Source organism: Sus scrofa, chromosome 12, assembly GCF_054392235.1.
Source record: "Sus scrofa isolate SSC_HxYL_T2T_F1_AM1 chromosome 12, Sscrofa_HxYL_maternal_Yorkshire_Landrace_v2.0, whole genome shotgun sequence".
Classification (NCBI taxonomy): Eukaryota; Metazoa; Chordata; class Mammalia; order Artiodactyla; family Suidae; genus Sus; species Sus scrofa.
In genome coordinates, this window is record NC_139394.1 from 50,920,311 (window position 1) to 50,945,810 (window position 25,500).

The 25,500-nt window shown below is 53.9% G+C and overlaps 1 protein-coding gene across 1 annotated transcript; it reads right to left on the reverse strand.

Annotated features, from left to right (window-relative positions):
- Window positions 1-14,725: 14,725 nt before the first annotated feature.
- On the reverse strand, window positions 14,726-25,152 carry TRARG1 (trafficking regulator of GLUT4 (SLC2A4) 1). The gene is made up of 3 exons (NM_001110058.1): window positions 24,688-25,152; window positions 16,369-16,501; window positions 14,726-14,763 (listed from the first exon to the last, which is right to left on the reverse strand). Exons 1-3 carry the CDS (start codon window positions 25,072-25,074, stop codon window positions 14,750-14,752), a joined length of 534 nt encoding a protein of 177 aa, NP_001103528.1. The 5' UTR covers window positions 25,075-25,152; the 3' UTR covers window positions 14,726-14,749.
- Window positions 25,153-25,500: the final 348 nt, after the last annotated feature.

A 25,500-nucleotide genomic window follows, 5' to 3' on the forward strand; every position in this document is an offset into this window, starting at 1 on the left:
TATGATAGGATGTAGAGGTTGAGATTCATTTTTCCAGACAGACAGGCAGTTCCTCCAGCCCCATTCGTTGGAAAGGCCATCCTTTCCTCGCTGCACTGGTGTGTCAACTTTATCATAAATCAAGTAACTGTGTATCTGTGGGTCCTTCATTCTTTTCCATTGGCCTATTTTTCCATCCTGAGTCAATACCAATCACGCAATTTAATATCTGATAGTGAAAGTCCTGCAGATTTGTTCTTTTCTTCAAGACCGTCTTGGCTCTTCCTGGTCCTTTGCATTTTATATAAATTTCAGAATTACTTTGTCAGTTTCCACAAAATGCCTGCTGGACTTTGAGATTACACTGAATATATAGATCAATTGCAAGAGAACAAACGTCCTGCAATGTTGATGCTTCCAATCCAAATGAGTGGTATTTCCCTCCATTTATTTAGATCTTGTTAATATTTCAGTGCCTTTTACTGGCAGATCCTGATGTTTGTCCAATCACTGTCCCTATGAACCTGTTTCATTTTACAGCCTCCTCGTTATTGGGAACAATGAGCAGCATATAAAACTGTGGGCTGGCCCCTCACACCCATGCGGATGGTTACTACAAAAAAAAAAAAAAAAAAAGGAAAAGAGAAAGACAAGTGTTGGTGAAGATGTGGAAAAGTTGGATTCCCTGTGCACTGTTTGTAGGAATGTAAAACAGTGCTGCTACCCTGGAAAAGAGTCTGAGTTCCTCAAAAAATTAAAAATAGAATTACCATATGATCCAGCAACTCCATTTCTGGGTATATACCCAAAAGAATTGAAATCCGAGTCTCTAAGATAGATCTGTACACCCATCTATGGAGCAGCATCATTCACGGTAGCCCAATGGTGGAAGCAACCCAAGCATCTGTTAATGAATAAGTGGATCAACAGTGTGTGGTGCGTGTACACCATGGCACGTGATTCAGCCCTAAAAAGCAAGGAAATCCTGACACGGGCTGCGTGGGCGAACTCTGAGGACCTTAGGCTAAGTGAAAGAAGCCAGTCACAAAAAGACAAATACTACATGACTCCACTTACATGGAATACCTAGAGCAGTCAGATTTTCAGAGACAGAAAGGAGGGTGGTGCTTGCCAGGGACATGGGGAGGAAGAAATAGCAAGTTAGGCTCTAACGAGTCTGGAGTTTCAGTTCTGCAACATGAAAAGAGTTCTGGAGATGGATGGTGGTGACGGTTGCAGGTTAGAACGCCTTGTTTTTAATTAGCAAGTTCCATTGATGTATTTCACCTGAAGTGTGAATACATGGGATGTTGTTGAACTATCACCGTCTCCGGCCTTAACCACAAATTTTCCAGCAATTATTTAAATAGGTTACAGGAGTTCCCATCGTGGCTTGGGGTAATGAACACAACTAGTATCCACGAGGATGTGGGTTTGATCCCTGCCCTCGCTCAGTGGGTTAAGGATCTGGCATTGCCGTGAGCTGCGGTGTAGGTCGAAGAAGCAGTTCGGATCTGGCATTGCTGTGGCTGTGGTGTAGGCCGGCGGCTACACCTCTGATTAGACCCCTAGCCTGGGAACCTCCATATGCCTCAGGTGCAGCCCTTAAAAAAAAAAAAAAATGTTTTTACAAACAGAAAGCTTTATATTTCAAATGAATAAAGGCAAACTCATACATTCAACCAGTTAGCACGAGAATCTTTATCTTCCTGCATCGAACGAGACCGGGGTCGCCCAATTTAAATTCCTGTGAGAACCTTGCCTCGGTTAATTAATCAGCCGACCAAACCTCTTTGTTGAATTCAATCTTATGAAACACATTTTCATAGCAGAGACTAAGGCTTTTGACAGAACAGTGTCCCAATGAAAAAGGACATCTGGCTCACGGAGATGTGCTTCAGAGCTCCTTTTTAATTAAAAGCCTTTTTAATATGTAACCTGTATTTCTGATTTGATATGTTTTTTCTAAAAGTGAAGCTTTTGTTATTATATCTGCAATTCTAAGTCAGAATCACCGAGGCCTTGAGCAAATTCAGTGAAGCTTTCAGATTTCTGAACAAACAACCCCAAAGCATTGTGAGATGTAGTCCCCTGCATGGGCCAGATGTGGAACTCTGATGTCAGCATCCTTAGGCCACCTTCTGTGTGCCTCTCTGCTTCTTCCCTGTGCCTAGGCCTGGGCCCAGAGCTACCCCCATGCCACCCTGACTGGCACAAAGAAGAGATCAGTGTAGAAAACAGCATGAACCAGGTAACCAGGTCATCGCAGCTGAGTGAAAACAAACACATTGCTCTGGATCAATCCCTTCATCCATCGTTTGCAGTAAAGTTCCTACTATGTGCCCAGCCCTTTGCTGGACCCTGGGAATTAATTGTATACAAGGCAGGCCTGAGACGCTTTCCTGGGCTTCTGTACAACTCAGCTGTATACACTGTGTACAAACAACCAACCAACCAAAAACCCAACAGAAAACACGAAAAAAAAAAAAAATTAAGATTGTGATGAGAGGAATATTCCCTGGTGACTCAGCAGGTTAAGGATCCTTCGTTGTCACTGCTGTGGCGCAGGTTCAGTCCCTGCCCCGGGAAGTTTTTCATGCCGCAGGTGTGACCAAAAAAAAAAATTTTTTTTTAATTTTTAAAAGATCGTGGTGGGAGAGAAACAGCAAAGAAGCAAACAAAGAAATCAGCAAGTCAGGGGGTGGTGAGTGCAATTCCCCCAAATTAGGAGGCTGCTTAATGTGAAAGAGAGCAGCTGGAGAATTGGGGGACATTTTTGTTTTGTTTGTTGCACTTTTTGCATTTTCCAGGTTTGCCAGAATGAAGTTGTATTAATTTTGTGATCAGAACAAAATTAAGGGAGAAGAACCCACTCTGCGCTCCAGGGGACAGGAGACTACAGCCAACAGCGGACGTGTGGGGGCGGGAGAGGCCGGCGGGAGTTTTCCCTCTCTTTCCCCCACTTTCTAGCCTGTCGCCACTGCGAAGCGTTTTTAATGCAACCCGCTGCACAGGGAGCAGGAATCAGTCCCCTGGGTGCCTGTTTACCTCCTGCCTGTTGGACCAACGCAAGAGCAGCTCCCACGGGCCGTGATCAAAACATGAGCTCATGCGCTCGCTTCCCCCGGCGGGCAGCCCGCCCTGCCTGGAACTGCGCGTCCCCCTCTCTGGGGAGTATCCGCTCCCAGCCAACCAGCCAGAGGACGCCTGGCCCAGGACTCCCTCCGCTTCCACCCGTCGGATGCCTGTGAGGTGTGGCATGAGGCGTAAAAGGGAAGACTCTCCAGGGCCCGTTCTTATATCCGGGTTTGGTCCCATTGCAGTGGGCTTCCCAGCGTCCAAGCTGTCCCTTGAATGGACAGTGGGCTACAGCCACAGGCTCTCAGAAAGGTTAGCCAATCGCAGGGCGCTCTGACTTCAGTAGGGGAAGGGGCGGGTACCCGGGACATCGGCCTCCAGCTGGGGCGATGGGAGGGCAGCACGGAGGGGCCGGGCTGAGAGGAGGGTCCAGACAAGAGTCAGACAGAAGCATCCGTTACTAGGACGAAGGCCAGGAGCAAGCCCTGGCTCCAAAGCAGAGGTCAGACGTGAACCCTGGGGAGCTCCTAGAAGCCATGCGGCCGATGATGGAGGGAGCCTCTGTGGGCTTCCAGCCCCTCTGACGGCATCCACGCCATCCCATCCAGGTGGCGCCGGCCTTGCGATGAGACAGCGCATGTGTGAGGCAGGCTTCAGGGAACAGAGGGGGCCTGTTACTTAAAAGCACTGCCGAGTCCAGCTACAACGCAAAGAGCACTTCAGTGAGCCCTTTTATTATAAAGCAACTTGCTGTATATTAAAAACAAATTCCTTTTTCAAAGCCTGGAAGAAATACTCTCTGATACTCATATTGATTGCTTCAGCTAATGGATTATGCGGAAGATTTTTCCTCCCTCACACATTCCTACTTTTTAAAATTAAATTATAAATCGTCCAGTACAGATGTAAATGCCTGCTGTAAGATTCCAAAGATAGGAGGTCTATGGCGGAAAAAAACGAAGGCTGCCTTAATCACCTCCCCTCTGCCTCTCCTCCACCCCGTGGGTGACTGCTGTTAATTGTGTCCTGCCTATAACTTGTATAATTTTTCTTTTCTTTTTTGGCCACGCCTGAGGCATGTGGAAATTCCCAACCAGGGATTGAAACTGCGCCACAATAGAGACCCAAGCCACTGCAGTGACAATACCAGATCTTAACCCACTGCGCCACAAGAGAACTCCTTATAACTTGTATAGTTTGTATGGTTTAAAAAAAAGTTTAGGATGGAGTTCCTGTCGTAGCTTAGCAGTAAAAGCGAATCCAACTAGTATCTATGAGGACTCAGGTTCTATCCCTGGCCTCAATCAGTGGGTTGGGGATCCAGTGTTGCCATGAGCTGTGGTGGAGTTTGCAGACATGGCTCAGATCCTAGATTGCTGAGGCTGTGGTGTAGGCTGGCAGCTACAGCTCCAATTTAACCCCTAGCCCAGCAACTTCCATATGCCATGGGTGCAGCCCTAAAACCCCCCCCCCAAAAAAAAAAAAAAAGAAAAAAAGTATAGGCGTTCTCTCGTGGCTAAGCCCGTTAAGGATCCAGCAAAATCCCTGCAGCGGCTTGGGTCAATGCTGTACTATGGGTTCAGTCCCTGGCCCAGGTATTTTCATGTGCCACTGGCACAACCAAAAAAACCCCCCAAAAATTTAAAGAATGATTATTTCACCAGCCGGGGAGCAAGCACAATGAGTTCTTATGGAGGGTTGTTTACTGCATCTCGGGGCCTGTCTGGAAAATGGCAAGCGTTGCACCAGCAGAGCCTCTGGGACACTATGCATGCACCACAGCCCTCCTGCCCGCCTGCCCACCACATTCCTGGGAGCCCCAAGGAGACCCAGTCTCCTCTCACCCAGAAACCTCTTCCCCTGACAGGCAACTGTGCACAAGGGGATCCTTACTAAAACTTCCTGGAGGGTCACAGAATTGAAACTAGATGAAGAAATGTGTGGAAGAGAATTATGCATCCAATGAGAAGGCAGAAATGTGGGCTAATCTACACCCAGCCACTCACTCTCCCAGCTTCTGACCTCTGCCTCCCACTTTGCCCCAGCTGGCAAATTCGTGTCCAGAAGGCAGCTTCTGGCTGGTAGCCTGGTGCTGCCAGGAGCCATAAAGAAAATACAGGCAGTTCAGAGGCCCAACCAACATTCCCAGGGCAGGGGAATGGGGTCCCAGCAGCAGGTCTGGTCAGCCCCCAGGGCTCCAGGATCCCTGCCACCAGACCCTAGGGACTTCCCTGTGTAATTACACCTGCCCGCATCTTCCCTCTTCCTGACTCTGTGGTTGCCATGGTGATCAGTTAGCCCCGGCAGGACTCTTCTCCCTGATTCCTGAGAGCGGCGGAACCCAATGGGGCCCAAGAGTTGCCCCCGAGCACCTTCAGAATGTGCTCCCCTAGTACTTAAATTATAGGCAAAAAAATGGAGAGAGAAAAACTGGATACATAAATGCCCAGCAGTGGGAGAGAAGATGAATACGTCAGAAATGGTTTATGCCTATTATCCAGCCGCTGAAGAAGATGTTTACAGAGTCTTTTTGATAACAGGAGAATCCTTGGCTCAGCAAATCTAAAGTAAGTTTGCAAGAAAATGCACTTCAAAGAAAGGGCTTGACGATGCATTAAATTTAGAAATACCGTGTCCGTACCCTCTCCTGCAGGTTCATGTTGCCCATCAGTGTGTGAAAGGCTCCGGGGCTTCTGGTCAAGCGACTGTATTTAGCTTTCTTTAAGTCAGTGTTTTCCTGGTCCATTCGACGACAGAGCCTTTTCAGTGGCGACCCCTTTCCCGACCACAGGGCTGAGGCCTGTCACCCTCGGCTTCCTGGTCTCCCTGTTGGGTGGCCACTGTGCCTCTAGCATCTGGCTTGCTACCCACACCTCCCTGGAGGTCCCCAGAACCCTTTGGCATGGGGGCTGCGTTTCTGCCTCCTCTCCCAGCCCCTGATTCCCGCCCCCTGGCCTGGCACCTGGGCAGTTTGCAGTAAGAGCAAACTGAATCCCATCCATGTTTGTTTCCAGTGTAGGTACCAATGACCGGACTTTTCCTTCCCTCTTCTTTAAACGATGTTGATCATAGGAAATGAGAATCAGTCAACCCCAGTGCTGTCACTCACCTCCTCCAATAAGGGATCAATCGCCGATGGGCCAGGAGCCAGGCGCCCTACTGGCCTCCCTGATACGGCTGTGCGATGAGGCCTGCACTTGCCACCTGGACTTTGGCCCATGCCAGCCGCTGGCCTGGCTCTGCCTCTACACATTCACCCCTTCCACACCGGGGCAGCTCCTCCCCGCCTCCGTGTAAACATCGTTTCCTCAGGGAGGGCTTCCCTGATTCCATTATCTGTGTTGGCTTCCTCCATCTCGAACCTTCATAGACGCGTCCTAGGCCTATCCCCGACTGTGACTATGAATCATTTATTTAATCTCTCTAGAGCCAATTCCCATCCACCCTGTGGGGTTTTTTTGTTGTTGTTGTTGTTTTGCTTTGTCTTGTTTTCTTTTTTTGGCTGCACCTATAGCATGCAGAAGTTCCTGGGCCAGGGATCAAACCTGTGCCTTAGTAGCAACCCAAGCTCCTGCAGTGACCACCGCGGATCCTTAACCCTCTGGGCCACGGGAGAACTCCCCCATGTTTTTGTAGATAAAGCTTTCTTGGAACACAGCCATACACCTTTGTGTACTGTCCCTCTCCTTTGTGCTACAATGGCAGAGTTAAATAGTTGCAACAGAGACCGCAAGGGCTGCCAAGAGCTAAGATGACCTAAGGGGAAAGCAGCACAATTATTAATCATTCTTATTATTTGCAGTTGCTTCAGTAGCGATTGCTCAAGAGGACAAAGTTGCTTGTTTCTTGCTTTGAAAGAAAAGTATTTGGAACTGCTGTCAGACTTGACACTTTTCCTTATGGCCCAAGGTGGAGAAATTCTAAATAAAACATTTGGAAAAATTCTCTACATGAGAGTTTGGCAAACTTTTCCTGTAGCAAAGGAAACTTTTCCAGATAGTAAAGCCTCTCAGCTCACGGAAGGTCGAGAATGGCTGTGTTCCAAGAATGCTTTATTTACAGCTTCCTGAGACTGAGCCTGCCCTGCACATCGCCCCGAGTAAAAAGGTGGTAAACGGAACCTTGGAACAGAACTTGTCGCAAGAGCCCCAGCCTTGGGGGACTGGCGCTCCCAACGCCCGCCGTCCTACTGTCTCTCCCTGGCGGCTTTGAAGCTCCCCCGAGACAGTGGTTTGCAAAAGTTCAGTCAGAGAAGAGAAAATGCCTGGAGAGATGCTGAGTGATTGTTTCGAGGTCTGCCCGCTCCCCCCACCAGCTCCTGCCCCACACCACCAGCCCCGCATCCAGAAGGCCCCACGCCCCTGTGGCTCTGACTACATCCCGCCCGCCCCGCGCAGCTCATCCCGCATCAGGGATCACCTCCTGCCAGGCTGGGACCCCTCGGCCTTTCATCAGACCTGGTGAGAGGATCCACCACTTACGGCAAGTGGCATCAACAGCAATAACGACGCATGTTTATGAAGTAGCTGCTGCGGATCAGGGTGGTGGAAGGCCTCCTCGCATGGGACACAGCCCCCTAATCAAAGGGCTTAAAGGGCTCAGGCCGTGTGGCTTCCAGGTCCCAGGTGACCAGGTGGCAGGGATGGGTGCTCTGCTCCTGGGGCTGTGGGCTGCTCTGTCCCCATTAAGCTGGCTTGGTGGCAACCCCACACCTGTGAGGCCTTTCTAAGCCTGCCCTGCATGAGCAGGGCCTCCCTGGAAGCCATTAAGCAAAGCCAAGTAAACCCTGAGCTCAGGATGGGGAGAAGTCTGGATGCCTCAGGTTTGCGAACCTCGGCTTCCTCCCCTAATGAATTATTCATACCCAGGGCCAGGCAGCAGATCAATAATGCAGGAGGCAGAAACCCAGGCGGGGCCTAGCTTCTAGCTGACTGGCTCTGCCCCATCGCTTCTCTGGCTCCAGGGAGGGACACTCAGCAACCTGACCACCATGGAGCAGTGTAGGTAGGCCACCAACAGGGCAGGCTGCGCAGCTGTGCCCCGGCCTCCGGGCTGGGCGTGGGCTGCAAAGGTAGCCAGGAAGGGGAGCCCGTTCCCCATGTCTCTGCCTCCTCTGCCTGCAGTGGGCCATCAGTGCAAAGGAACCGTATGTACCTGGGCCAACCCAGGGAATAGGATTTCCTGCCACAGGACAGGGGTGCAAGAGGCATCACAGCTTCTCAAGGCCCCTCTCTCGCTCATCCTCCAAGGCCGGGAGTCCAGGGGTGGAGACTCAGGAGAACCAGGGTGTTCATTTTGGTCGTGAGTAGAAGTTTCCATCCAAGCAGCTTTAAGACACCTGTTTGCCTCCTGCAGCCCCTCGAAGGTTCCAGCTCGTGCATGGGGTGGGGGTGGGGTGGCCAGATTGGGGAGGGGAGAAGGTCAGGGCTTCCTAGAGAATTGTGTTTTGAGGGCACACTTGCCATGCACACACACACACACACACACACACACACACACACCCCTTCTTCTCCTCCATGGCTGAGGCCTCAGCCTCACGGGCAAAGGTAACTGAGCTAAGGGCTCCTGTGCCCAAGATGCACGTATTTGCAACAAAGTGAGGGTTTATTGCAGAGGGTCCAGCAGGGGAAAAGGAGACAAGCCTCGATCCACTCCAACAACCTGGCCTCTGAGTTAAGGGGTTTATTTTATTTTATTTTTGGTGGGGTTTTTTTTTGTATTTTAAGGGCTGCACCGGCGGCATATGAAGGTTCCCAGGAGAGAGGTCGAATAGGCTCTGTAGCTGCCGGCCTATGCCTACAGCTCACGACAACCCACTGAGTAAGGCCAGGGATCAAACCCGTGTCTTCATGGATGCTAGTCAGGTTCATTAAGCACTGAGCCACGACAGGAACTCCCGAGTTAGGGGCTTTTTAAAGGGAAAAACAAAGAGGCTGGGATTCATCATCATCTTGTGACGTTTCTTAACCTTAATTTGTAGGACTCAGGGTGTCTCTGGTTTTCGATTATCTGGCCAGGTGGTCTGTGGATCAGGGGTCCATTAGCTCCCTTGGCTCTTGGAGAAACAACCTGAGTGTGCAGGTTAATGATGAATCCGTAACAGCAACTTTAGTTCATCAGTGATCTTATCCGCAGCAGCAGTCAGAGTTGCCTGACTCTGGTTGATTGATGCTCCTTTAGCTCAGGATTGCGGTCAGCGGGGACAAGAAAGGGAATATAGTTTGGAGAGAGAATCATAACTCGGGGAGGGAACTCGGTTGCAGCGGGACTCAGTTTTAGAAACACTCTGGGAGGTGGAGGGCAGAACTTTTCAGCGGTGAGACTCCCCACACTTATCCAGGGTTGCTCTGTTCTCCTGGCTTCTAAGTATTGCCAGATTTTCTCCATTTATTTCAAGTGACCCTTGTAAGAAAGAAAGGAAAAGAATTGTCATTTTTCTTTTTTTAACTCAGTGAATTTTATTCTATTTATGGTGGTACAACCATCATCACAACCCAGTTTTACAACTTTTCTATCCCAAACCTCCAGCCCATCCCTCCAACAATTGCTAGTTTTAAGGAGGAGATAAAAGACCCCCCTCTGCAGCAGGTAGGGCCTAAGGAGAGACTGCCTCGGCTTCAGGCAAACAGCCAGGGGCATCCTTAACGTCAGGGCTCATCTGAAACCCCAAGGATCTCTGAAAGGGCAGATATTCTGGGCCAGTGTGGGGCCTCAGCTCCTGCATTCCTGATAGTTCCTGGGGGTCAGGAACTAACACTGAGGAATAAGGCTTTAGAATCTAGCCCACTGGCTCCCAACCTCGAATGACCATTGGGATCACCTGGAAAGCTTTTAAAAAACAATCCAGAAACTCAGGCCACACCTGAGACCACTTAAATCAAATTTTCTAGAAGCGGCCAGGTGCCAGCATGCCCCAAGCTCCCAGGTGTTTCTCATGTGCTGCCAGGATGGAGAAGCCTGCTGGAGACGAGCCCAGCTCATGCCTTTACCTGCAGACTGAGGCCTGGAAAGAAGCTTGGCGCTGCTCAAGGTTTGAGGCCTGGGGCAGAGCACTCCCCTGGGCACACGGGGTGGCCTCCTGCTATGGGTCAGGGAGGAGCTGGGAATGGAGGGGAACAGAGGGTCAGCCTGAGATGCCCACACCTCCCAGAGCCAGGGCGCCCCCGTGTCCCCACACGGTTATCCAGCCCTCGACAGCCTTGTGGGCGCACCGAGCAGAACACAACCCCGTTCGCAGGTGGAGCCCACGTTCAGAAAGGCCAGGCCTCTTGTCCCAGGGCACCACCGTGTGTGATTTGAGACCGTCTGCCTTGGTGAAGCTGCAGGGTTTCCTTTGCTGAATCGGACACAGGTCTCTTTAACCCCCGTTTTCAAGTTTCTATAATCGGGTTGTGGAGTTCCCGTCATGGCGCAGCGGAAACGAATCCGACTAGGAACCATGAGGTTGAGGGTTCGATCCCTGGCCTCGCTCAGTGGGTTAAAGGTCCAGCGTTGCCAGGAGCTGTGGTGTAGGTTGAAGATGCGGCTCGGATCTGGCGTGGCTGTGGCTCTGCCTGATTGTTATCAGCAGCGCTCATGTGTGGAAGGTGTCATTCGCCTGAGTGTTATGAAATCCATAGCGTTGCTTCACTGGTTGCATTTCATCTAATCTGGACCCCCGGGTGGTGCTTAAAATGCCTTTTTGAAAAGACCTCATGCAGCACTGATACAAAAAGCTGCAGATAAATGTGACCGTCCAGGGCGGGGCAGGGCAGGTAAAGGACGTCACTGGAACAGTGCACAGACTCTTTAAGGTGGGGGAGGAGGCTCCTGTCACCGAAGCTTCCAGAAGGACTGTCCTGACTGTATGGCTTGGGCAAGTCGCTGGGCCTCTCTCAGTTTGGTTGTCTTCTTAGGAAAATGGGACAGCACACCTCACCGGGGGATTAAATGAGATAATTTGTGGAGTTCCCACTGTGGCACAACAGGATCCGTGGCATCCTGGGAGCACTGGGACCCAGGTTCGATCCTTGACCCCGCACCGTGGGGTGAGGATCTGGTGTTGCTGCTGCTAATGCTTAAGCTGCAGCTGTGGCTCAGATCTGATCCCTGGCCCAGGAACTCCATATGCTGCAGGGTGGCGAAAACAAATTAAAAAACAATTTGCATAAAATGTGGAGCCCAGCACCTGGGGTGTGAGAAGCACTCCTCTGGCCACTAGTCTGGCTGGAAGGATTTTCCCCAAGGAGATGCCGAGGACAAGTGGCCAGGCAGGGGGCCCCAGCTCTCCACCCTGAGCTGCTCTGCGGGGCTGCCTCTTGAATCCCGAGCCTCTCCCCACCCCCCCACCCCCCCACCCCCCGTCTGGCCCCTCCCCAGCCCTCTGCCCTTCCCTCCTCCTTCGCCAGATTCTTGCCCTCGGTCAAGGCCTCAGGGCAATTCTCTCCCTTCCTGCTGGCTGTGCAGCCAGGTGGCTCTGCCCATGCCCTCCTTCCCCCTCCTAAAGTCCTTGCCACTTTTCACAGTCAAGCAGGAAAGCCACCCCTGCCGGCTTCATCCTACAGCCTTGGAGATGCTCTCCCACCCACCCACCCCCAACACAACGAACTCTCACCTTCCTGCCATAGGCCTTTGCTCTTCCTGGTGGCAGGAAGCCAACTTTGGGATCAGACCGAGGGGTACGGTCATTCTGCCAGCATTTTTTCAGTACCTTCTGCGTGCCAGGCATGGTATGGCCTGGGCCTAGTGTCTAAACCTCTCTGAGACTCAGTTTATCAATCTGAACCCCAGAAAAACACTAGGGACCCCCTTGGATGGCCATGTGGATTGACCAAAGCGTGTAAGATGTCCAGTGTAGCCTCCTGCCTCATCTCCCACACCCAAGGTCTGGGATCATGGGCAGAGGGAACAATCGAGAGAAGAGGGACCAGCGACATTCGCTGGAGAACCAGAGGCGGGATGAGGACCAGTGACTTGCCCAGGGGAATGCTTTGTGGTGGCCAAGGAGCCCCTGGATGGCCAGGCTCCCCAGTGCCCCCCGAGTCATTTGGAGCCCCTCAAACCCGAACACACAGACGCACAGACCCTCGATGAGCATGGATGGGCAGCTTTATTTCATTCCGTGCTGAGAAATACAGAGGAGAGAACTGTAAATTGGGGTCGGCCGTTGTGATCAGGGGGTGGCGCTTGCTTTATGGAACCAGGGGAGGGGCTGGGTCAGCGCCCCGAGCCAGGGGACTGCTGTGTTCGTGCCGCCAGCACTGGACCCATGATGGAGCTGGGACGGCAGGGCCCTTGTCCTTTGATCTTCAGCGAGGCCTGAGTGTGTCAGGTGGCCTGTGAGTGGGGGCAGCGGGGACCCTCCCTCCCAATCTTCGTTCTGAAGTGTTGGCCACCCTGGGGCCCTGGGCTCCTCTCTGCCAGAAGGGCCCTTCTCTTGGAGCCGCTGTCCCTCCGCACAGCTTGGAGGCCTCTGAGCTCTCAAGTCGTTCTTGCCTGAATGGAAGGCTGTCCTTCTGTGTCTGGTCCTGCTGCTGGCAGCTTCTCCACGCTCCTGGGTTTCCAGGATGATCTGTGTGTGTGTGTGTGGAGAGACTGCATGGCGGGGCTACTTTTGTGGGTGTGACTGTGGACAGTGGGGTGGGTCTGGGTGTGTGTGACAGTCCCAGGGGACACAGAGGCCACAGTCCCACCTCTGTCACCGCTTTCCCATGAGACTGTGCCTAAGCCGACTGGTTCACTGCGCTCATCTGCCTGGGGAGCTGAAGCTGGGGACCCTGGGACCCGCCCAGAGACAGCTGCCTCACGACCCCTCCTTCCAGAGCTGGGGCCTGTGAACGTGGCAGTCAGAGACCTCGTGACTCCCCTGGCCTGACCTGCTTTGAAAGAGCCACAGATAACTCTGGGCTCATCCCCTTCATCCCCAGACAAACAAGGGCACCTCTCTTTTGGCCTCAAAGGTCTCACAAAGCAGATGCAGCTGGCCGCTCCTGTGGGATCTGTAGAGGTGGGCGCTTGCTCCCAGCTGGGGGACTGATGCAGGAACGCCAGCCCCAGAGGGATCTGCTCAGTGCCCCTGGGCCCGGAACCCTCCCCTCAGTCACACAGGCCCTCCTAGAAGGTTCGGTGCTGGATGCAGAGCCCCTCCCAGCAGACAGAGCCTCTGGGCTGACAGGCCCCCCCTGGGAGCCTCTGAGGAGGGCGGGGGAGAGGAGCCTCTGAAAGGAGGCGGCGGGAGGGTCCTGCATGTGCAGAGGAAACGCTCTCGGCAGCTTGGGGCCAGTCTGAGACCCTGCCCTCCCAAGACCCCTGGAACCCGGGCTGCAGGTGGGGCCTCGCAGGGTGGGGAAGCCTGGCACAACCCTCTCCGGGACTTGGAGGCTGAAGCCAGCAGGGGAAACAGGAGCAGGCAAGACCAGCAAGGAGGCTCAAGGGTCCTGCTTCATTTCTTCCAGGGGTCCCGTTAGGTCAAGCCCCCTGATTCTGGACATGTGAGTGCCAAACCCAGAGATAGGACCTTCAGCCAAGCTCTTCCCCCTGCCTTGGAACTCTCTAGACCCAATAAACAGAAAACCCGTCGTAAAAATTCTTCAACCCACACCCGTGCAGGAGGCAGCAATACCCCTCATGGCCTGGGAGCCCATGGGAATGCCCTCCAGGGGTGGCCCCGGGGCAAGCCTTGGCTGTTGGTGGCTGGCCTGAGGTGCAGGCTGGGGTCCAGAGCATCCTATGCAGCTGGGTGGGGAGTGGGCTGGAAGCTGGGAGCCCACTCCCCACCTGAGCCACTCTGCCCGGGGACCCTGAACTCCTTTGCATGAACCACCGAGTCTGTGCCCCAGACAGCCTGAGAGGCCACGGCAGGAAGAGAGCTCAGGCCTGGGTTCCTCTTCACCAGCTGACCTGGAGGTGGGTCAGGTCCATGAGTTCTTGGTTGGTGGCCCCAGGTGGGACCACGAGGCATCTTGGCAGAGAGGCTCCTGAGGCTGAACTGAGGTCTATGGGTCGTGCTGTCCCTAGTCCTGGCTCCACCAACATAGCTCCCGGGGCCCCCACCCTGTGCCGGGTGGAGGATGTCAGTGTGGCCACCGCTTCTTCCCAGGGCAGCTGCCCGTCCTGTGGGTCCAGGGGGTTTCAGGGCGCGTGCTGAGCAGCCGCTGGGCCTCTGAGCTTGGGGTGTTGGCTGGGATTGCAGCAGGCATGTAGCACAAGGCATGCAAACAGTCTTTTTTTTTCAATCCCACGTGAAGAAAAATACAAAAGATAAAGTCCCACGTCTTTGCTGCTGGTCGTCAGACACGTGGGGGCTGTGCTACCGCTCTCCCCACCACAGTCGTGTTCGTGGGGCTGGTTTCTTCTCACTCTGGCAGTATATGCTGCTTGGTAGATCCCAGGAAATTTGGGGGCTGAGAAACCAGCCAGAACCCTGGGGTTAAAATACCAGGCCATGTCCATGAGATTAAACCACGGTATTGGTTAGTTTCACAGTCAATTTCACTTCCTCTCTTCCTTTCTTTCTCTCCTTTCTCCTGTTTGGTGCAGGCTGGCAATAGGGTGACTTGGGGGTTTCCCTCCAAGTTAGTGCTTTTGGAGCAGGAGGGGGCAGGTGGGCAGGTGGCAGTCACCGTCCTGCCCTCCGTGGTACGTGGGGCGTGTGGGTGGGGCGTTCTCGCTCAGGCCGGGGCCTGCCTCTGCTAGCAGCTCCCTCTAGTTAGTTTTATTTCTTCTGAACTGTAAAGAAAAGAACAGTTATGGCAGAACATAGCTCAGAACTTGGGATCTCAGAGTCCTTGTTTTGAGGATTTGGGGGTTGTTTCCTAGTGGGACATGGTGACAGAGGTGATTTGCTTTGGGGCTCGCTGTGGAAGTGAATGCCTGCGGAGCCAAGGACTGGGGCCTGGGTGATTGGGCTGCCTGTGACCCCTGAAGACAGAACCATCGCTGCTTGAGTGTCTTCATGAAAGCTAAATTTTCGGGTTTGAGTTCAGGGAGTTGTCACCTGCCATCGAAAGAGTCATGGCTAAGGTGACAAGCAGCCGCAGGACCAAGAGACCAAGGTAATATTGAGACTTATGCCCTGGGCAGGTGGGATCCTGGCTTGCAGGCACCTGCAGGTCTGTCAGACTCTGAGCGCTGATGGAACGTGCTTCCATTCAGACAGTTCAAGTGGAGGAGCTGCATTCTGAAGCCAGGCAGGCTGATTACAAACCTCTCCTGCTCCTGAGAGGCCAAGGTTGCCCATGACCCCGCGGTCCAATCCCAGACCGTCTGCCCCAAGTTGAACACTCTATCGTCTAGACCAGTGCTGGGAATCTTATTAAAATGCAAATTCTGATTAAGTGGGTCTGGAGTGGGATCTGAGACTCTGCATTTCTGACCCGTTCTTAGTGCGAGTAGCCACAGCCGGTCCGGGGAGGCCATGCGGAAGGGCAACAGTTTTTAAGGATCACCAAGGGGGCAGCGATGCTTGGAGGCCCCCCGTGCAAGTGGGTGATGGGAAGGAAGTGAGTACCCCTGACCCGCACAGCCCAGCAATTCTCAAAGCTGCCTGGGTTTTGTGAGCAGCTGGGTGGAAATGGTCCCCGCCGCCTTTGGGCCTCACAATGCTGTTACTTGCTTGGGCGTTCCCGTCACGGCTCAGTGGCAGTGAACCCAACTAGTATCCGTGAGGACACGGGTTCAATCCCTGGCCTCGCTCAGTGGGTTAGGGATCCAGCATTGCTGTGAGCTGTGGTGTAGGTCACAGACGCGGCTCAGATCCCATGTGGCTGTGGCATAGGTTGTCAGCTGCAGCTCCAATTCAACCCCTATCCCGGGAACTTCCTTGTGCCGCAGGTATGGCCCTAAAAAGCCAAAACAAAACAAAACTGAATCCAGAAAACAGTGTTACGTCCTGACTTCTAGCACAAGCCTGGTTTATTTCTGGTACACCGGGGCGGTCTCAGCAGAGACACTGTGTGGCACGCCCCCAATTTGCAAATCGAAGTCGCACCTGTAATCTCAGATGATGCTCACAAAAGCCTCTGTGCTGGAGGCTTCTTCCTACTGTTTTCGACATGAAAACCCGGAGGTTCCATCAGGCAGACACTGGTGCAGGATCTGGGGCTCTCAGAGCTGAGAGCTCACGGCCTCTGCCTCCTGGGTGGGCGCTCTGCCCACGTCCTTTCCTAGGGATCAGCTCTCCCGGCATAAGACCGTCAGAAAGCCCACCCCACCCAGCCCGGCCCTGCAGAGAGGACTGGGTTGCTTTCCCGGAGTGAGAGGAAAAGTCTGTGGCCCCACACGCTCTTACCCTTCTCCCCCGCCGCCACCCCTGCCCCGGGGACTGGGCCTCACCTGCAAAGTTGACAGTCACGGCCACCAGGATAATGACGATTCCCATGACGATGAAGGTGATGCTGAGCATCCGGGCCAGGCGGCCCAGCCTCCGGGCCCCGTCCAGGTCCCCCTGCTGCACGCTACTTCGAGACTGCAGAGAGAGGGTGGCAGAGACCTCGGGAAGTCTGTCCTGGGCAGCCCCGCAGGGGGGCCCGTTGCCTGAGCCTCTGCAACACACCCGGTCCCCATGGTGGCCCACACGCCAGCAGCACCCCTAGGGGAGACGTGGGGGCTCCTCCTCGAGAAGCGACTTGGACTCAAATGGCCAGACCCCTTGCAAGGATGCCTAACCAAGCCTGCCCCCCATGGGCTGGGGACAGCTGGCAGCATCACCAGGCAATGCAGGGCATTATCTCAGGACAGTGATGGGCGTGGTGGTTCAGTGGAGACGGAAGGCCTGGGAGGGCCGGGTCCAGGCCACGCTGAGCTGACAGGAGGAATAAACCAGGCCTCTGCAGACCCCACCCCAAAGCTCACTGCTGCTGCTGCGCTAAGACGGCTTCTGGGGCTTTTTCTGGTTTTTTTGCTTTTTAGGGCCACATCTATAGCATATGGATATTCCCAGGCGAGGGTTGACTCAGAGCTGCAGCTTCCAGCCTATGCCCAGCCACAGCAACACAGGAGCCGAGCGACATCTGCGACCTCCACTAACAGTTTGCAGCAACGCCAGATCCTTAACCCACTAAATGAGACCAGGGATCGAACCCGCATCCTCATGGCTCCCAGTCGGGTTCATAACCCACTGAGCCACAACGGGACCTCCCTTCTTTGGTTATCCTGTGTTCTGATTATTAGAGGCTCCTGAGTTCAGCACGGACCCATCAAGTCCTTTGATAATGATAGCAACAATGACAACAAAGACTTATCGAGGCCTTGTTTTGTGCCGGGCAGTTTGCTAACCACCCTGCCTGGTCATTATCTCATTTAGCCGCAGAATCATCTTATGAGGCGACAGCGTTGCCCACTTTTAAAGGAGCTGAAGTTCGTGGAAGCAGCCCTCCCCCCACCTGTTCTCTTCCATGGGACCCCCTCACCCTCTGGCTCCTCTCTTCAACGCTCAGACTCCTAAACAGACCCCCACCCCCCGACCCCTAAAAGGGGAGAGTCAGGAAACACTTCCTGGAGGGAAGACATTTGGATTGAGTTCTGAGAGGTGAGTAAGAATTAAATAGATTTTTTTTCCGGCAGTGCCCATCATGGCTCAGTGGTTAACAAATCTGACTAGGAACATGAGGTTGCGAGTTCGATCCCTGGCCTCGCTCTGTGGGTTAAGGATCTGGCGTTGTCGTGAGCTGTGGTGTAGGTCACAGAGGTGGCTTGGATCCCGCGTTGCTGTGGTTGTAGCGAAGGCCAGTGGCTGCAGCTCTGATTAGACTCTTAGCCTGGGAACCTCCCTATGCCGCAGTTGCGGCCCTAGAAAAAACAAAAGACAAAAAAAAAAAAAAAAAAAAAAAAGATTTTTTTTCCAAAGGAAAGCAAAGTATTCCAAGTAGAGAGAACAAACAGCATGTGCAAAGACCCTGAGGGAGGCCCTACATGCAAATATGTAGATGTTCAATAAATGGTTATTGGAAGGAAGCAGGAAGGATCAGACCAAGACCAGCGTGGCTGGAGCTGAGACAGTGAGGAAGCGGAGGCTGTAGAGGTGGGCAGGGCCAGGCCAGGTAGGGCTCTGCCCATACAGGAAGGAGGTTGGTCCCAGAACAGTGAGAGCTGCTGGAGATGGAAGGCTGGGGGCAGGAGGATGGTGTGATTCGGTGTAGGTTTCCCAAAAATCCCTCTGGCTGTAGTGTGGGATCAGAGGAAAGTCAGGAGCTAGTGCAAAAACTCCATGAAATGATGGTAGCTAAGCCAATCATTCTTGTTAAGCATCTTCCATGGCCCCTCACTGTCTGCCGATAAAGTCCAAACTCAGGTTAGCTTTGCGTGTCCTGGTTTTACCCTCTACCATTCTCTTCCACGACCTCTAGGTCCAGCTGATCTGAGCTGCTCTGGGTTTGAGCCCTGAATTCCACTTTCCTTTTCTCATGCTATTTCTCCTGCCCACATTCCTGCCTCCCTACAAAAACCACATGGCCAAATCCTCTCATCTTTCAAGGGCTGGCTCCACTGCCACCTCCTCTGTGATGCCCACCAAAATTCCTCCACCTCCACCGGAATGGTCAGAGTCCCTAACAATATTTGAACTTTTGTCTTGTGCCAGGAACTGTGCAAGCTCAGGTCCAGACTTCAGCATCTCTCTATTGCCCTGGGACGTGGGGACCCCAATCACTCCTTGGTCTTTTCACCCTCTCCCTCTTTTTCTCTCTATTTGTCTCAGTTGTAGGCTCCCCTGCCAAGCTCTCTGCATGGCCAGCCCAAGTCATCGAACTCAGGTCATCAGCACCAAGGCACCATTGGGAGGAAGAGGGGGCAACGTTCAGAAAGGCTTCCAGAATTTCCAGGAGGTTCGGCTTCAGAAACTCTGAGGCTACCTTGAATCAGTATTGAAGGACTCACTCTCAGCTGTATGCATGGCATAGAGGGAGGGGCACAGGGTGTGAGAGGGGTCCTGTCCCCTACTTTCCAGAAAAATAGCTGTCTGTGCTGAAATGATTCAGGACCATGGAGAGAGGCACACATGTGGTTTCTTGGGTGCCAGAGATGGAAGAGGAAAGGCAAGAGGGTGAGATAATTGTTTTCAGTTATGCTGAGCCCACTGCTCTTCTTTATCCACAGAGCCATCAGTCTCTGCATGTCCCTCCAAGCCTGAGGGACATCGTTGAAGCAGACACCCTGGGAATGGCCAGATGGAACAGGGCAAATCTGATTGTAGCTGCTTTGTTGAATGGGACACTTTTTTTTTTTTTCTTTTTACCTTTTTTAGGGCCATTTCCGTGGCATATGGAGCTTCCCAGGCTAGGGGTCTAATCAGAGCTGTAGCCACCGGCCTACACCAGAGCCACAGCAACGCGGGATCCGAGCCGTGTCTGCAACCTACACCACAGCTCACAGCAACGCCAGATCCTTAACCCACTGAGCAAGGCCAGGGATCGAACCCACAGCCTCATGGTTCCTAGTCAGATTCGTTAACCACTGGGCCACGACGGGAACTCCCAAGTGGGACACTTTAAACACACCATCCAAGGTAAATCTCCCAACCGTTCTGTAAGTCTTAGTTTTCTGATCTGTAAAATGGAGGGAAAAGCTGCCTCTAAGAATAGAGCCCTACAGTGGTTAACAAAGCTGACTGGTATCCATGAGGATGCAGGATCGATCCCTGGCCTTGCTCAGTGGGTTAATGATCCAGCATTGCTGTGAGCTGTGGTGTAGGTCTCAGTCGGTGGCTCTAATCCTGGGATGTTGTGGCTGTGGCATAGGCCAGCAGCTACAGCTCCGATTAGACCCCTAGCCTGGGAAATCCCACATGCTGCAGGTGCGGCCCTAAAAAGAAAAAAAAATCCCTGTTTTTATTTATTTTGGCCATGCTCAAGGCATGTGAAATTTCCAGGGCCAGGGATCCAACCTGCACCACAGCTGTGACCTGAGCCACAGTAGTGACAATGCTGGATTCTTAACCTGGTCACACCACCAGGAAGCTCTCTAGAGCCCTATTTTTATTTTATTGTCTTTTGAGGGCCACACCTGTGGCATATGGAGGTTTCCAGGCTAGTGATCAAATCGGAGTTGTAGCTGCTGGCCCATGCCACAGCCACAGCCACAGCAACGCAGGATCCGAGCCACATCTGCGACCTACACCACAGCTCATGGCAACACCGGATCCTTAACCCACTGAGCAAGGCCAGGGATCAAACCTTCGTCCTCATGGATACTAGTCAGATTCCTTTCCACTGCACCATGATGGGAACTCCCTAGAGCCGTATTTTTAGAAGAGCGATTCTCCACCGGTAAAGGGAGCCCACTTTTGAAGTTCCCCTCCCCATTAGTTACCAAATGAAAGGTCCGTCCCTTGATTCCAGGGATGGAAGAAAACCCTTCATTTCTTTTTATGAGTAAATTACCAGCTGCTCTCCATCCCCACTTAGCGGCATCGTCTTCCCCGTACATAGAATGGCTCAAGTTGAAGGCACAACAATAATTGCAGTAATAGTTGTAACGACTGAATTAATAGATCATTTGTGATTGCAGTGCTGTGGGAATGCTGAGTGAGAAAAATGAATTCGGGTTAATAGATCAGTGCAGAAAGATGCTGAAAAAAGTTGTAGTATGGGAAAAGGACAGGGCGGGGTAGGATGGGGTGAGAAGGATGCTGAGGAGAGCTGCCTGAGGCTGGAATCGGCCAGAGGAGCATGTCGAGAGAACTTGTCAGGAGAGAGCTTCTGCCACCCAGGAGACTCAGGCCAAGGCTCAGCTGATCTCAGGAGAACGGACAAGGTGTGCCCCTCTGCAGAGCTCAAGCATCTCCTAGCAGGTCAAAGCTAAAGGATGTGCTTCTCCCTGCCCCCTTCACGCCATTCTCTCTGCACAGATGCACCTGCTTCTGAAATGCCCTGACTACAGGTTAGCCCCTCTGTTGCTGGAGAGTGGGGCAGGATGGTGGTGGTGGCGGGCTCCCAGGGAAGGAGTCAGAGCAGCTGCAGTGCTGGTTGGGAGGGACTGGGATGGCTTAGGGATTTGAGGCAGAAGCTATTTCCCAACTGATTGAGAAGTATGTCAATATCGTCAGCCATATGCCTGCAAGCCAGCCGACTGTCAGCCCTGGTCGGGGCTTAGCACTCTCATTGAATGAGTGGATAATTGCATAAATGAATGAAAATGAGCCTGAAATACATCAGTTAAATAATTTAGTTGTCAAAAATGCCTAAGTAGGAAAGCGTTTCGGAAGCCACTCTGGATCTTGGCAAAACTCCCACATGCTGTAGGAAAATCCTACAGAGAAGGGGCTGCTCAGAGGCTGCAACCAAAACCACAGACAGAGCTGCCCACCTCCCGCAGGGGTTTAACGAGGGGGGAGACTCCATTATATCCAAATTGCTAAAAGCCAAACTTCTATCCCTGGAGCAATTTGCCTTTTCCTCTGATACTGCTGTTTCATTTAGTATTAATCATTCCAGCAACCACTTCCATTTATTAAGCATTTACTATAGGCCAGGCTCCGGCACACACACATTAGTTCATTTAATCCTCCCAACAGCTCTATGATGTAAGTGGTCTTATCACACATATTTAATAGATGAGGAAACTGGAGCTAAGGGAGGAGATGGAATGATTGGGACGTGGTCATGTGACTTCAAAGGGATTAGGATGGGATACACACCCAAGTCTATCTCATGCTTCTTTTATCATTCTTGTTGACCAAAGGCCTGCTGCTGGGGTCCAGCTCCCTCATTGACAGAAGACCCTGCTGGCCTCAGAGAGCCCGGCCATCTTCTCAGCCTGACCCAGAAGGAAGATGGATGGAACCAGCCTTGCACCGGCCACCCCAGGAGGCTGCAGTGCTGAGCAGGGCTGGGTCTGGACACCTGTGGTCACAGCCCCAAGGTAGAGGCCCTGGTCCCAGCAAGCTCCCCCACACACCCACAATGGGAAGGATGCTGCTAGTCCATTAGTCTTCCACTGATGGAGTCAGCAGGTGGCAGGGAGGAGGCCACTGGGAAGAGGGGGAGAAGAGACGGAAGGAAGTGGGCTTATTCCCTCCCTGCGCAGATGCCCAAAAGGCCTTCCTGAGAGGGACCCAGCATCCTTGTCCCACACGTAGAGGCAGGGTGGGCCACGAAGAGAACACTGGATCCAATATCCAGCTGCTATACCACTTGCCAGCTGAGTGACCACTGGCAAGGCATGGTTCTGTGAGCCTCAGTTGCCTCATCTGTTAAATGGGAACAACTAGCCAGACTGTCACGCTCGCATTAGGACCTGCATTGCAGACAGGGAGCTCTAGCCAGGCTGTCAAGGCTCTGGGTCCCTTTCTACCTTGAGGTCAAGGGCCTGACTCTTCACTTGGTAACGAGAGGGGGCACTTCAGATGAGGAGCTCTGAGCTCTGTCACCAGGACCTAGAGACACCAGCATGGAGACTTCATTCTCTTTCCACAGTCTCTGCCTCTCCTTCTCCCCTGCTGCTGCTTGAGCCCTAAGTAAATGACTGACTCCTTCCCTCCTCGGGGCTGGGGAGTGTCCTATGAACCAGTACAGTGACTATCACAACTAAGCGGGTCCCATGAATATTTTGGTTTCCTAGGGCCTGTGAAAGTTATGTTTGCACCTTACTCTAGTCTCTTAAGTGTGCAATAGCATTCTGGGGGAAAAAAAAATTTCAGAAATAATTTATTGCTAAAAAATGCTAGCCATCATTGCTCAGCGCGTTGTGATCTTTTTGCAATAGTAACATTAAAGATCCCTGGTGACAGGTCCTGTGACAGATAGAATAGTACTGAAAAAGCTGGAAATATTTTGAGAGTTAACACAACATGACACAGAGACAGGAAGTGAGCAAAGGCTGTTGGGAAAAATGGCGGCAGAACCTGAGAAGGACCTCGAAACACAGGGGGTTGGGGGTCGGGTGGCGATTCAGTGGTTGGGAGTGGGGTTGGGGGTTCGGTGGTTGGAGGTGGGGTGGGGATTCAGTGGTTGGGAGTGGGGTTGGGGGTTCAGTGGTTGGGGGTGGGGTGGGGGTTCAGTGGTTGGGAGTGGGGTTGGGGGTTCAGTGGTTGGAGGTGGGGTGGGGGTTCAGTGGTTGGGAGTGGGGTTGGGGGTTCAGTGGTTGGGGGTGGGGTGGGGGTTCAGTGGTTGGGGTGGGGGTGGGGTTAGTGGTTGGGGGTGGGGTGGGGGTTCAGTGGTTGGGGGGGTGGGGTTAGTGGTTGGGTGGGGTGGGGGTTCAGTGGTTGGGAGTGGGGTTGGGGTTAGTGGTTGGGGGTGGGGTGGGGGTTCAGTGGTTGGGGGGGTGGGGTTAGTGGTTGGGAGGGGTGGGGGTTCAGTGGTTGGGGGGGTGGGGTTAATAGTTGGGGGGGGTCCGTGGCTGCACAGACTTGGGCTCCGGGTTTCCTTTGACAAAGGCAGCTCCGGCCCAGCTCTGGCCCAGCCAGACCCAGTGGGAGATGGATTCTAGCAACTGGTGTCTCCAGGGCTCTTGTGTGCCTTCCCTCCCCAAAGCCTGTCTCCCCTCTTGGGGTTTCTGCCTGTAACCAAGAGGCTGGCCCTGCCCAGCCCCAGCTCTTCTGCCCACACCAACTCCCTTGGTCTGGGGAACTCTGCCAGTGTCCCCTAGAGCCCTCGTGGGTGGTGCTGGATTTGGAGGGGCGGGGAGACTGAGCTTCGGGGAAGTGAGGGTTTTCTCAGGGGACAGCAGGGCCGCAGGAACGACCCCAGCTCCCGGGGGCTCGGTGATGGATGACTCAGCGGTGACGTCACTCCCGAGTGAAGTGACAGTGTCTCCCGGCTCAGTGAACTGTCCCCTGCTCCTGACCTCATTCCCTGCCAGCTCCCTCCCTCAGGGTCCTGGATCTCAGGAGTCACTTTGCAACATCTACCAACATTCTCTGTGGCTCCTCCGTAGGCAGTTCTATCCAGATGACTCGGGTTGGGGGTGATCAAAGGCAATTTACTCAAAAGCCAACCCCCCGGGTGTGTGAGAAGCAAAGCCCCTCCCCGGCCAGGCCCGCCAGGCCCTCTGACACACACAGCTTTCCACCCTTGGCCCAGACCTCCCCTACCCTGAAGACAGAGGCTGAAATCAGTGCAAAGGCGAGGCCCGGGGGGCCTGGGAAGCAGTTCCCTCCAGAGGAACAGCCTTGGGGGAGCCAGGCCTGGGCCCCCCGTGCATGGCGGGAAGCCGCGGCTGGCTCTTGGAAACCAGAGCTGCCAAGGCTGTTAGAACATCCAGGTGGCCCCAGGGGAGAGCCTGGCTCCCCCCCACTGAGAACACGGGGCCCTGGGATCCCCTGCCAGCTGCAACCGCTGCTGATTCACAGCCCCCTGGGACAAGTCCCCGGCAGCCCCACAAAGGCAAGACCCCCAGCTTGGCCGCCTTCCTGCAGAGTCTAGCTCCGGGCGGCTGTCTGGGGTTCCCTCCCCAGCAGGGACGTGTGCCAAGTCAAGCTGGGATGTGCAGGAGCAGCGATGAAGGGGGACCGTAAGCAGAAGCTCTCTTGGCCCCAGTGGTCTCCAGGGGGCGTGAAAGGCCCCCTGAGAAGGGGCGTCTTCCCCGACCCCCACCCCCATCCTGGGGACACCCCGCTCTTTCCTCTACACCCCGGGCAGGGTGACCGGTGCCTGCCAGGGGAGCCTGTCTGCCAAGCCCAGGCCCAGCCCCTGCCCTGCCACAAAGAGCCACACTTACCATGATGGAAAAGATGAGGGGGATGAGGTTGAGAGGCCAGACGGGGCAGAAGCAGGAGGCGATGGCGAGGACGAGGTAATCTTTGGGGACGTCTCTGTCCTGGGCATAGGAGGTGGTGGCGATGGAGGACGCCCGCCTCGAGCTGGCCCGGGAGGACGACCGCGGGAGCGAGGCCTCCCGGGGCCCCTCGGACATCACCTTGAAGGGCAGGCCGTGGCCGTTGTGCTCCAGGTCCAGAGCCCCCGAGAGGGACTTGGCCGCCTTCAGGGGCACGTCATCCTGGTCCCCCACCTTGGCGAGGAGCGTCTGCATCTCTGGCAGGTCTGGGGGAGAGGCGGTGCCTGGCTCCTGCGCCGGGCAAAGCGGAGGCTGCCCGGGGTTGGCCATGCTGGCCTGGGCCTTGGGCTGCTCCAGCTCCAGGCCGGGAAGAGGGGCTCCAGCGGGAGCTCAGCGCACCATTCCTCAGCCCAGTCTGGGGGCCTACAGGTCAGGGGCAGAGGCGTCACCCAGGAGAGCGAGGGCCAGCGGGGGAATGGGAGGCTCGGCTTCTCCAGGCCAGCCGAGTTCAGAGGAAGCCGGAGCCTTCAGGTCCCTTCAAGTTTGAGGCCAACTTTGCTGGTGCTGCTGACAGCACAGATGGGCGGGGAAGCAAGAGAGCAGCTCCAAGGGCAGAGAGAAGACTGCTCCTCTCCTGAGCGAGGCTTAGGCTAAGTCAGGAAGGCTGTGTGTGTGTGTGTGTGTGTGTGTGTGTGTGCGCGCACACCACCCAGCCTCCCGCCTTCCCTGCCCTCCTTAGAGATGCTTTTCAATTCC

Excerpts from the sequence above, each read along its gene's own strand:
- TRARG1 (NM_001110058.1), bottom strand. The coding sequence starts at position 25,074 with ATGGCCAACCCCGGGCAGCCTCCGCTTTGCCCGGCGCAGGAGCCAGGC. Across the intron at positions 16,502-24,687 it reads CCCTCATCTTTTCCATCATG|TCTCGAAGTAGCGTGCAGCA; the intron begins GTAAGTGTGGCT and ends CTCTCTCTGCAG.